This window comes from Cutaneotrichosporon oleaginosum (assembly GCF_008065305.1).
Source record: "Cutaneotrichosporon oleaginosum strain ATCC 20508 chromosome Unknown ATCC20508_contig01, whole genome shotgun sequence".
Lineage (NCBI taxonomy): Eukaryota > Fungi > Basidiomycota > Tremellomycetes > Trichosporonales > Trichosporonaceae > Cutaneotrichosporon > Cutaneotrichosporon oleaginosum.
In genome coordinates, this window is record NW_027072170.1 from 640,366 (window position 1) to 652,011 (window position 11,646).

The window sequence follows — 11,646 nt, forward strand, 5'->3', positions numbered from 1 at the left end:
GGGCGCGGCGGCGCGACCGCCGGCCGCGACCAGTTCAACGCAGCCTTCGCGGGGATGAGCAAGGAAGACTCGCGCGCCGTCCTCGAGAGCTTCAGCAAGCCCGTAAAAGGCTCCGGCATGCTATACCCCGTGCGTCGCCCGCGGCCCCACTAACCCCAGCCACTCGACAAGGCGTCCGAGATGCCCGGGCCCACGGCGTTCGAAGAGCGCGTGGTAGCGCACACGAACGCGCTGTTGCGGGACCTCGCCGAGGGCCTCGCGGACGCGGACGGCGCGCGCGCGGGCGCGCCCTGGCGGCTCGAGAGCGAGCGCAAAGTCGTCGGCATCGGTGCGTCCCCGGCGGGCGGGGCTGACGGCAGAAATCGAATCTTACTCCGATAGGTATCGGCGTCCGGGGGCGGGCACGGGCACGGGGAACTCGCGGCTCGACCCCGCCGTGTTGTATCTTAACCGCGAGCTGTTCCCGCCGTCTTTGTGGAAGGAGTACTTTGAGGGCGATATGGGAGCCGAGAAGAAGGCGCGGGCGATCGCGCGCGCGAATCGCCGGAAGCGCGTGTTGGATGAGGATGATGATGAGGAGGGCGAGCCGAGCGAGAATGAGGAGGACGAGGAGGACTTTGACTTTGACGACGAGGACGAGGAGGATCATCAGGACTACGATCACAATTACTTCGACAACGGAGAAGGGGACGACGACTCGGGCGGCGAGGGTGGAGAAGGTCAGTGCATGTCGCGGGGTTCGGTGTGCGGAAACTGACAGACAGACGAGGGCGGGCGGTACGACGATTGAGTAGACCGCAGCTTACCGCTTGCCCTAGAGCGGAGTGTACGATATATGCAGCATATGACATGGAGAGTGCATGATGAACTGATTGCTTATGAGATTTACATTGTAGATGGAGTGGTCCGTCCTGAGTGGCAGAAACACTAATCCGCCTCGTCCCCGCTCTGATCCCAGTCGGTGTCACCGACAATGCCGACGGTCTGCACTGGCACGTGCGTGTGGGTGACGGGGACAGGGACGGGCGCGCGGTGAGCCTCGGGCGGGGTGGGACGCGCCTGCTCGACGCCAGGAGACGGCACGCGCGAGGTCGGTGCACTTGCAGTAGGCGTGTTGGCCTTAGCGGCCGAGGCGGCTGTGGATGGCGACGCGGTCCCGCTACGTCCAGCTCCCCATACGCTCGATGGGGCGGCACGGAGGTTGCCCAAGCCGCCAAGCTTGGACGTCTGCGGCTGCACAACGGACGAGAGGAGGGGGTTGGGCAGGCGAGTGTCGACACGACGTCGGATTTGCACGGATCGGTTCGGCTCGGCGTCAATCAGCTCGCGTCCCAGGCGGTACACGTCAGCCATAGACATGACAAACGTGCGCTTGGCCTGCGGCATATGCGGAAGGATGACGGTCTGGCGCGTCCCGTTGATGAAGTCGCGGAAGGTAGTCTCGACCGTCTTGACGAATGCGAGATTGGCGTAGGCAAAGGTACGCAGTTCAGACGGCCACTCGGTAAGTGTCCTGTCGACTGGCTGCTTGATGCCGAGCGCGTCGGCTAGGCGCGCGTTGCGCTGGCGCATCATGCAGTCGGCGTTGCATTTGAGCTGCACCGTCTCGCGACTCGAAGGGTTCGACGTGCTGGCGCCGCAGGTGGTCCGCGTCACAAGATTGCCGCATGAGCAAGTCTGATGAACAATGGTGGGGCAAGGCTCGTTCTCTGGGCACTTGGCCGGCGCATGGCAGGTGTGCGTACACGCGTGTTTGCATATCCGCTTAGGCTTGTTGCAAGTCTGCGCGCAGGACTCGCATTCTCCGGGGTGGCACGTCTTCTCGCATCGGTGGTAACCGCAGCCGAGAAGCTTGCCGCACACCTGGCCGCAAGAAACGCGATCTTGCGACTGCGAGCAACGGACGTTCTTGACCGCAGGATCCTTGCCGCACGCGCACGGCTTGGAAGTGAGGAACGGGCACGGCGGGCAGTCGGGCTCTTCGTGGCAGTTGTGAGGAGTCTTAGGGTGCCCACAGGGCGGGTCGGGGCGCGCGCATGGGAACACGCAGTTGACCTTGGTTCCGCATGCGACCGGCGGGTAAACGACCGTGTGGCCACAGTTGCAGATAAGCTCGTCGTATGACGCCTGTAGGCATCGGCCGCACGCGCCCTTGTGATCCGGCTTGGGGCAGCTGTGTATGCCGCAGCTGAGGAGCTTGCCACATACCAGAGGGCACTGATGGAGATCGTCGTTGTCAATGTCAAAATCGAGCGCACGACGACCCTTGCGCTTGGCCTTGTACGACAGGGGGCAGCAGATGCGACCACACTCGTGGCGGCCGCAGTTTCGGAGCGCCTTGCACACGCGCTCGCAAAAGAATTCGGTTTGACCAGCCTGCTGGCGCTCTCTAACCTCGTCGCAGTCAAGGAGGAGGTTGCTCTCGCCGCAGCGGCATGGCCGGTACACTTGCTCGTGGCACGGAGGGCATTCGCCGCTGTGGCATTTGAGCGGACACGCATGTCCGCAAGGCCGTGACTTGGGGCACGACTCTGCGCATGTCGGAATGGGCGCCGTGCAATCGGGGCGTGGGTAGCCGGGAAGGAGGTTGAGGGGTGTCGCGCCGCATGGGCAGGTGGTTATGACGCTTGGCGAGGTCGGGCAGGGGACGAGACTAGCGGGATGCGGGTGGCACTTCTCCAAGCACTCGTGTATGCCACACTCGTACTTCTTCCGGCAAATGCGGTCGCAAGCGAAGCGACCTTCCCAAGTCTCGTTGCCGTCGCTGCACTCTTTGATGTCCTTCTTGTTCCAGCCGCACGGCGCAACCTTTTCCTCGTGGCCGCAGTAACAGCGCACATTCTCGACTTCACTGCAGTCGCCGCACGGGCCGAAGTGGCAGAGGTTGCCGCAGCGATGTTTACCACAGGCGAGCTCACGGTCGCAAATCTCGTCGCAAACGGGCGTAAGCGCGGCGTCGTTGGTGCTGGCCGTCGAACATTTGACGGTGAGGGATGTCGCGTGCGATGGGCAGCGGACAACCAGAGCGACCTGGCAGGGCGGGCAAGGCCCCGGGTGGCAGTTGAGAGGGCAGGGGTGGCTGCAGTTGGGGCGTGGGCGCGCGCAAGCGTCATTGCACGAGTGTGGGGCGGTTAACACCGTAGGCGGGTTGGCGAGACGGCCACAGAAGCACCTGTAGCCACCAATCTTTTGCGTGCGGTGCTTCTGGCATCCTGGGCAGCGCCAGGAGGGCTCGTCATTGCTTTCGGCCTTGCGTATCCGCTCCGCATCGTCGTGGAGGCTGCGCGACGCCCAGTCGCGGATGCAGTTCACGTGGAACGGCGTGTAGCAGGCAGTGTAGTGGGCCGCGGCGAAAGCTGGCCGCTCGTTGTCCTCGAGCGTCTTGGGATACTCAGGGGGCGAGTGGGGCGGCAGGCACGACCATGTCGGCTGCTGGGAGAAGATGGGGTTGAAGCAAATCGGGCACTCGATGAACGGCTTGCCGCGCAAACCACGCGTCAGTCGCGAGTTGAGGTCGTCGGGCTCCGGACCGAGCGGTTCTGGGTGTTCGACCGTCTTCCGCGCCGGCTTCTCCTTCTTGGGAGGGGCGTCACCGGTAGTGAGCTTGGAGCCACGCTCAAACGCAGCGCGGCGACTCGAGACGGGCTTGGGCGCCGCAGCACCGTTCGCCTCCGTCTTGGGCTTGCGCTGTCGACCCTTGGACTGAGATGCCCGCGAGCTGGGGCGGCTGGGTCCGCTCTCGTCAGGAGTGAACACGCTCGCCGCTGGGTTCAAGGGAGTGCTCGGACCGCTGCCGGACGCAGCGGCGTTCCCGTTCGCCAGCTCAGTCCGCTGCTGCCTGGGCCTGTTGCGGCTGTTGTTGGGGCCATCCGGCGCCCCGTCGGGGCGAGGACCATTGTTGCGACCCCTTCCTCGGGCGTTCCGAGGGCCGCGATTTGACGATTGATCGAGGGCAAGGGCGCCGATCTGCGCCGTCGGGGGCTCAGAGGCCGTGACCGAGGCCGGGCCTTGAGACGCGTTGCCGGGCTTGCGTCCGCGTCCGCGACCGTTGTTCCGAGGGCCGCGGGAAGGAGCATTGTTGGGACGGTGCGTCAAGTACGCGCCGTCGCCCGGTTGCGGGATGGGACGGGCAAGATATGCGCCGTCACCTGGTTGAGGGAGAGAAGAGGCTGCTGTCACCGGAGCGGTCTCGGCCATGATCAGGGTGGCGATTGACGCTGTTGAGGTGGTAGACAGAGCGAGTGGTTGGGGAGGGTGGCGAGCAGGAGTTGGGGTCGCCCCGCTCGGAGAAAATTACGGGAAAGCTGTAAGGAGTGAAATAGAGGGGTGGGACAGAGCCCGATGGAAGATGTCTTGAGCGATGAAGTAGATGAAGAAATGCGATGAGATGCGATGTATTATGAAGCAGAGTTGGATGAGAGGGAGACGAGAGACTGACGAGAGCAGGAGGATGTCGAGGATGCGGAGCTGCCAGTTGGGCTGACCGATCCGAGTGGCCGAATGATCGCCGTTCGGATCCGGAGCACGTGGGAGTGCTGGTCCAAACCGGCACCTTCCATTTCAGCCTGTTCTGTGAGATAAATCTGCCCTTTCCTGCCCCACTTCCTGTTGCCGCTCTTGCAGATGATACTCCTGCCCCACAACCATACGGCTTTTTCATCAGGCAAGTGCGCATTGCACTCGCGATACATAGTACTGAGTGGGAGGCTGGAGGTGAATGCGAATGGTTGTTGTCGCACTACACTAGCGTGGTAATCCCGTTTTGGCGGCGAGCCCTCTAAGTAGCAAAGTCCATCGGACGCGTAAGACTCTGCTCGTCGCTTAATCGTCAGCTGGGCTCGGTCGCTACTGATTCCGCCGCTGCACAACCTTGCAACCGCCATCGGCTTGAAGCGACACTTCAGGCCTGTGACGACGTTGTGGATAACTGCCTCTAGCCTGTCGGGCTTCTAGACGGTGTAGAAACGGTTCAAGGAGTCAAAAGGCGGCCCACCTGCAGACCAACTTGATGTATACCGAGAACAACATATAGAGTTAGTTGTGCTCGATTGAGCCTCATTCGATACGGCAGAATACGGTGCGGTTGAAGATGGTCAAGCGCGATATCGCCCCTTCATGTCATTTAGGACGACCTTTCTGCAATGTAACCTCGGGCATTCTCCTATGCCTGGTGACGCTCTCGAAGAAGTTAGGCATGACTGTCTGAAAGAGCTTGGGTCCTCGTCACTCATCCCAAACATCCAAAAGGTGTCGAGACTATTCCGTCACAAACCCAATGCCTTTGCCTGAGCTGGTGTGGATGAACACGACAAAACGAAGTGGCACAAGGCGCTTCACTAGCGTCCTCTTACTGTGCTAAAGCATCTGCTGACTGGCGTGGACGAGGTTTAAGCCCGCCAACGAGCCCGAAACATTCGGCTTCGTTGCTCCCAGACAGCTATCATGACCAGCAAGACACTGTGATTGCATGCCACATGGTCGGATATCACTATGTATCACTCGGCACTGTTGGGACTTGGGCTAGAGCTGGCTGAGGTTGGCGGCATAAACGGTGTTTCAGCTGTTTTCGCAGTATTTTCTCGTGTGGTGGACGCCTACCCAGGAGGTCAGCCTCTCCTTTTCTATCCGGTGCTGGGACACTGACCAACACAAGCATGTCATGTGGCGCCGTATCCATCCACCTGTTGCCGTGCCTTGACTACTGGGCCACAATCGGTGCCACTTGCACTTGGCAGTTACGGTGGGGGGCAGGATAAGTGCCTCCAAGCTTCGGCTATCAGCGGCACATACATAGTATGGGATGCGGGGTGGATTACAGTTGACGAGTCCGAGAGCAGGGGTATGTGGAGATGTGGAGATTGAGCGCTACGTCATGGCGGAGCGTGACTGATGACTGAGGAGCAAGAGCCAGTATGCATTTTACATAGTGGGGAGATCTGGGCCAGAGCACATACAAACGCCCCGGGGGTCGCACGCTTGCGCCGCTGGCCGCTCGGGCGTGGCAAAAGGGCGCCGATCGACACGCAAGCATGGACAGGTGGATGCCAGAAGCATCTGGGTGGCAACAACAGGTGAAAATTTCATGGCGTTCGGCGGCCGCAGCAGGAAGCAAGAATTAAAGTACAGTAGTTTGGCAGGTGGGCCCAGGCACACGGCCACACGGGATTGGGATATTGGGGCCCGTTCCTGTCATTATCGGTGCATGCGCGATGCACGATGCACCAGGTGCACCAGGTGCGCGGCAGGGATCCTGACGGTCTGTGCCGTCCCGGAAGTGGTGAGGACAGATGAAAAGTGCAGCGCAAGAGAGGTGAGCAGTGTGATCAGATCTTGCAGCTAACAGCGTTAGACGGGGGGCGGTTTGTCGCTCGCAATGCTCAGCCCAGATGCAAGATGATGAGACGAAAGCCGAGTGGACGATGAGTGAGGACTCACCCAGGAAAAATTTTGTGGCGGCGCCTGGGCGGGGCATGGACCGGGCGGAAGATTGCAACTGGCGAGCTGCTCGGCAGGGTCCGCTCATACCGCTCGCTCAGCTCCCTCTCTCCTTCCTTCCTTCTTTCCTTCCCCTCCTGCCCTCCTGGCATCAAATTAACGTGAGGGGATCGGATAAACATTGCGCCAAATCACCCCGTACGGTGAGCAAGCCGACGTCAGGCTGCCACACAAGGGCCCTCTAGCGGCGTTATAGACCCCGCCACACGTCATAACACCATAACGCCGTGACTGGGCTTTGAGTAGACAAAGGCAATTCAGGGTCTGTTGGAGGGGCGAGCTCCAGTGCCAGCGCACTGTAAAATCCGCGTGCGATCCGCTTTCTCTCTTCACTCCCACCCTCTCTCTCTCCTCCAAAAAACAGTGAGTAGCACCAACGACAACCATGGCAATGGTGGTCGCCAAAGAGGCAAAGACAGCGAGCGCACTGCGACCGACAACGACCTGCCCGTCATCGACTCGAACAACCTGCAGCACCATCGCTCTCGTCATCGCCGCGCGCCACTTGCCCTGCACTCCTTCCCCCCACCCCTCATCCATCCCATCCTTTCCTCTCGACCATGCAAGGCCACCTGCCTCGAGTGCATGCGCTCTTGGCGATGCTCGCGCATTGGTATCGTGGTCGTCTGCATCGTCGTCAAACAGACGGAGCACGACGACCGTGACGAATTGGATGGCACAAAGGGTCCATGTCAAATTTGACCTCCCGCTTCCACCTTCAACCTTCCTCCATCCAACATCCTCCGCCTTTGACTCGCAATGCGCATGCTGTCTTTGTCTCCCCACTCCCACCATTGACTGCCACTCTCAGAGAATGTCGACTAACATTGCAGACAAAACCTATTCAAAATGGGCAAGGACAAGCTCCACATCAACGTCGTCGGTGAGTTTACTGCTCGATTACATTTGGCGGTTCAGGGCCTGACATTCAGTTATCGGCCACGTCGACTCCGGCAAGAGCACCACCACCGGCCACCTTATCTACAAGTGCGGTGGTATCGACAAGCGTACCATTGAGAAGTTCGAGAAGGAGGCTGCTGAGCTCGGCAAGGGCTCGTTCAAGTACGCCTGGGTTCTTGACAAGCTCAAGGCCGAGCGTGAGCGTGGTATCACCATCGACATTGCTCTCTGGAAGTTCGAGACCCCCAAGTACCAGGTCACCGTCATTGACGCCCCCGGCCACCGTGACTTCATCAAGAACATGATCACCGTGAGTAGTACAACCATCCGCCTACCTTTGCTGTGCTAACATTCAGGGTACCTCGCAGGCCGACTGCGCCATTCTCATCATCGCCACCGGTGTCGGCGAGTTCGAGGCTGGTATCTCCAAGGACGGCCAGACCCGCGAGCACGCTCTCCTCGCCTTCACCCTCGGTGTCCGTCAGCTCATCATTGCTTGCAACAAGATGGACACCTGCAAGTGGTCGGAGGACCGCTTCAACGAGATTGTCAAGGAGGCTTCGGGCTTCATCAAGAAGGTCGGCTACAACCCCAAGTCGGTTCCCTTCGTCCCCATCTCGGGATGGCACGGTGACAACATGATCGAGCCCACCACCAACATGCCCTGGTACAAGGGATGGGAGAAGGAGACCAAGGCCGGCTCGGCCAAGGGCAAGACCCTCCTTGAGGCCATCGACGCCATTGACCCCCCGACCCGCCCCACCGACCGCCCCCTCCGTCTCCCCCTCCAGGACGTGTACAAGATCGGCGGTATCGGCACAGTTCCCGTCGGCCGTGTCGAGACTGGTGTCATCAAGGCCGGCATGGTCGTCACCTTCGCCCCTACCAACGTCACCACTGAGGTCAAGTCCGTTGAGATGCACCACGAGCAGATCCCCGAGGGTCTCCCCGGAGACAACGTTGGCTTCAACGTCAAGAACGTCTCTATCAAGGACATCCGCCGTGGCAACGTCTGCTCGGACTCGAAGAACGACCCCGCCAAGGAGGCCGCTTCGTTCAACGCCCAGGTCATCGTCCTCAACCACCCCGGCCAGATCGGTGCCGGCTACACCCCCGTTCTTGACTGCCACACCGCCCACATTGCGTGCAAGTTCGACACCCTCATTGAGAAGATCGACCGCCGTACCGGTAAGGTCATGGAGGCCAACCCCAAGTTCATCAAGTCGGGTGACGCCGCCATTGTCAAGCTCGTTTCGCAGAAGCCCATCTGTGTCGAGACCTACCAGGAGTACCCCCCTCTCGGCCGTTTCGCCGTCCGTGACATGCGCCAGACCGTTGCCGTCGGTGTCATCAAGTCGGTCGACAAGTCTGAGAAGGCCGGTGGCAAGACCACCAAGAGCGCTGAGAAGGCCGCGAAGCGCAAGTAATTGTGCTTCGAGCGTGCTTATTTGTATGTCTCTTCATCCTTAGTTCTCCTCAGATAGGCCTCTCGGCGATGCACCGTTGAAGGCTACCATTCTAAAGTTTCGTTGCGGGTGTGAGTGTTGAGATAGCGTTGCTTGACCTGTAGAATACGAGGCAGCACCAACGCCGATAACATCCAAGTCAGGCTTAGCACTGGTCCTGCTTGGTTGCTGATGAGGCGCGGGGTCGACGAGCCGATCTCGTTGAAGCCGTGTATCGTATCAGCTTTCGAGTCTACTGTAGGCTTTGTTGTGGTGTACGCCCCTTTAGCTGCCCACTGCAGATCGTAGATGTCGCATGCATGTTCGCGTCGACTACCCCAAACGTCTGATATCTGATGTTCAGTACATCGGGGGTCATTTTCTCTGTGCTTCGATGATGCCACGCCGCTGATCTGCTGAAGGTAGAGAGAGAGTACGAGAGATCCCACTAGCAGTTCTGGCCATGCATTGTCGCTGTTGCCAGCAGTCGAGTTCTCTGGTGCCGTTTCAAACGATGGATCGTGAGCTTGCATGCTTGGTTGAATCAGCCCAATAGCTGGCAGTCAAATACATTCTGACTCCGCTAATTCGCCTCTGACTAATGGTCGGGTGGCAAACAACTCAACGCGTCACCGTTCCGATCAGTGAGTGGCCGATGGCGATCGAGCACCAGATAATTCCATCAACATCATTCCATACGCGCGCGCGTCGCTTGCTGACACAGCTCCTCGCGTTCTTAACTACAGGTCTTCCCGCTTCCATCTCTCCTCTTCCTCATAACTGCAAGCACCCATTGCCACCTCCTGCATCTCCTCACCGTTCAGATCTCCCCACTGCGCCAGGCCTTCCAGTCACCTCACCTCATCACACCCACAACCCACCATGAGCGCCTCACCATCGCCGACGCCGTCTAGCCGCGACGAGCTCATGTTCCTCGGCACGGCATGCCACCACCGCGCGTGCAACCTGCACGACTTCCTGCCCTTCTACGTGAGTCTCCAGTTGCCGCAGCGCCGCCCACCTCAGCTAACCCCAGTGCCCGGCGTGCAAACTCGCCTTCTGCCAGCCCCACTTCCTCCCCTCCGCGCACCAATGCACCGCGCCCCTCCCGCCGTCGATGGTCGACCGCATCGCGCCCCAATGTCCGATGTGCGACCAAATCGTCCCCTCATCAGCGGACCCGAACGAAGCAGTCGAGCGCCACATCCTCAGCGGCACATGCGCCGGCATCGAGGGCGGCGCGGCGCGCAAAAAGGCCATCTTGAGACAGCGCAAGGACAAGGGCGAGATCTGCTTCCGCCGCGGATGCACCAAGGTGCTTGTCGTGCCCATGAAGTGCGAGGGGTGCGCGCACGCCTTCTGTCCGCCGCACAGGCATGCGCCGGCGCACTCGTGTACCGCCACGCCGGAGAGTTCGCGCTCGGGCACGCCGCAGGGCAAGCCTGCGGCCGCGGCGGGGAAGAGCGCCATGTCCCGTCTCCTCGGCGCCCAGGCCAAGCCCCCGTCCCAACCGCCCGCAAAGCCCGCCCCGAAGCTTGCGGCGCCGAAACCACAGCATGCCGTGCAGGTCGAGGCGCGCGCGGCAGCCGCGGCGGCCGCTGTCAAACGTGCCGGGCAGGATGTGAAGGTGCCCTTCGTCAAGAGCAAGGAGGAGAAGTGAGTGGAGAATGAGTGGGAGGACTAGAGCTGACGGCAGGCGCGCACACGACGAGTTGCAGTCCACGATAAAGAGCCTCAAGACGCGCCACGACAAGGGACTACTGACCCCGGCCGAGGAGGTGAGAGGGTGACGCACATCCTCTCCGAGCCCCGGTTGACCTCCAGGTCCGCTACGCAGAGCTTATTGGCAAGCAGGAGTCGCGCCGGCGACGGGGTAGCGCGAGTGGCGGGAAGAAGGACAAGGATTGTGTCATCATGTAGCATATGAATTGATAGACTGCACGTGTGAACTGCATGTGGAGACAGACATGTGGGGCAAGGCGTGTGTAGTGGCCCCATACTGATGTGGTGAGGTGTTGAACACGAACGATATTCAGCGGACTGATCATGACGAAGACGTGACGCCTGCGTCGGGCACCAGCTCGGATGATGGCGCCTTTTTGCGGCTGGCTGTCGTAAGGTCGTGAGCGAGTCTGAGAACGCACAGCTGCGCCTACTACGGCCAATACTGCCATTACCGTGGCGGACAGCAGCGACTTGGCGGTGAACAGGCGAGGGCGTCGATGTGTGCGCGTACTAGCGTGAGCTTCTCCACGCTTGAGCCGCACCTCGTCCGCTGTGTCCCGCTCGACGGGGTGCGCAGCCACGCGCGCAGCCTCCCGGAGCCGCGCGACTTCCTCGTTCGCCGCCGAGAGCTTGACTTCGAGCGTGGCGCACCGCGCGACCGTACGGTCGTAAGCACTATTAAACCGCTCGCACCAGCGGCCCATATCGCCAAGCTCAGTACGCAGCGCCGCCATCTGCGTGTCGGGGCGCGCGGCCACAATTTGGGTGACTTCTGTCAGCGTCCTTCACGCCCGCCCTCCGCTCATCCTTCCTCACGCTGCGTATTCTGCTCCGCCACCTTGCCCGCCAACGCCTCGACCGCGAGCGTGAGTGCGCGAACTGCGTCAGCTTCGCCGGGGGTCGCCGCGGCGCCGCACTCAGCGCGTCTTGCCGGTCCATCCGCGCCTCGAGGACGTGGAGCCCGGCGTTGAGGTCGCGCGTCGCCGTCGCGAGGTCTTCGTCGAGGGCGAGTTCGCGCGGCGGCGCCGGGTCGCGCGCGAGCGCGCGCAGCTTTGCTTGCATGTCCGTCACTTGGGAGGCG

General features: G+C 61.0%; 7 protein-coding genes across 7 annotated transcripts; 4 read left to right on the forward strand and 3 right to left on the reverse strand.

Moving 5' to 3' along the window:
* Positions 1-180: 180 nt before the first annotated feature.
* On the forward strand, positions 181-790 carry COLE_00275 (uncharacterized protein; the record flags this gene model as incomplete). The annotated part of the gene is made up of 3 exons (XM_018423623.2): positions 181-328; positions 360-719; positions 765-790. The coding sequence occupies 3 exons, from the start codon at positions 181-183 to the stop codon at positions 788-790; spliced, it is 534 nt and encodes a 177-aa protein (XP_018277692.1).
* A 137-nt stretch (positions 791-927) lies between these two features.
* COLE_00276 (uncharacterized protein) lies at positions 928-4,197 on the reverse strand (the record flags this gene model as incomplete). Its single annotated transcript, XM_018423622.2, has 1 exon — positions 928-4,197. The coding sequence occupies one exon, from the start codon at positions 4,195-4,197 to the stop codon at positions 928-930; it is 3,270 nt and encodes a 1,089-aa protein (XP_018277691.1).
* Positions 4,198-5,490: 1,293 nt separating this feature from the next.
* Positions 5,491-5,756, forward strand: COLE_00277 (uncharacterized protein; the record flags this gene model as incomplete). Its single annotated transcript, XM_065626070.1, has 2 exons — positions 5,491-5,602; positions 5,653-5,756. The coding sequence occupies 2 exons, from the start codon at positions 5,491-5,493 to the stop codon at positions 5,754-5,756; spliced, it is 216 nt and encodes a 71-aa protein (XP_065482564.1).
* An 835-nt stretch (positions 5,757-6,591) lies between these two features.
* Positions 6,592-7,290, reverse strand: COLE_00278 (uncharacterized protein; the record flags this gene model as incomplete). Its single annotated transcript, XM_018419445.2, has 1 exon — positions 6,592-7,290. The coding sequence occupies one exon, from the start codon at positions 7,288-7,290 to the stop codon at positions 6,592-6,594; it is 699 nt and encodes a 232-aa protein (XP_018277689.1).
* A 54-nt stretch (positions 7,291-7,344) lies between these two features.
* COLE_00279 (uncharacterized protein) lies at positions 7,345-8,822 on the forward strand (the record flags this gene model as incomplete). Its single annotated transcript, XM_018420440.1, has 3 exons — positions 7,345-7,378; positions 7,428-7,705; positions 7,752-8,822. The coding sequence occupies 3 exons, from the start codon at positions 7,345-7,347 to the stop codon at positions 8,820-8,822; spliced, it is 1,383 nt and encodes a 460-aa protein (XP_018277688.1).
* Positions 8,823-9,722: 900 nt separating this feature from the next.
* Positions 9,723-10,760, forward strand: COLE_00280 (uncharacterized protein; the record flags this gene model as incomplete). Its single annotated transcript, XM_018421446.2, has 4 exons — positions 9,723-9,830; positions 9,877-10,496; positions 10,537-10,618; positions 10,665-10,760. 4 exons carry the CDS (start codon positions 9,723-9,725, stop codon positions 10,758-10,760), a joined length of 906 nt encoding a protein of 301 aa, XP_018277687.1.
* A 124-nt stretch (positions 10,761-10,884) lies between these two features.
* COLE_00281 (uncharacterized protein) lies at positions 10,885-11,627 on the reverse strand (the record flags this gene model as incomplete). The annotated part of the gene is made up of 5 exons (XM_018426800.2): positions 10,885-10,949; positions 10,985-11,075; positions 11,108-11,334; positions 11,382-11,444; positions 11,483-11,627. The coding sequence occupies 5 exons, from the start codon at positions 11,625-11,627 to the stop codon at positions 10,885-10,887; spliced, it is 591 nt and encodes a 196-aa protein (XP_018277686.2).
* Between the last annotated feature and the right edge of the window lie 19 nt (positions 11,628-11,646).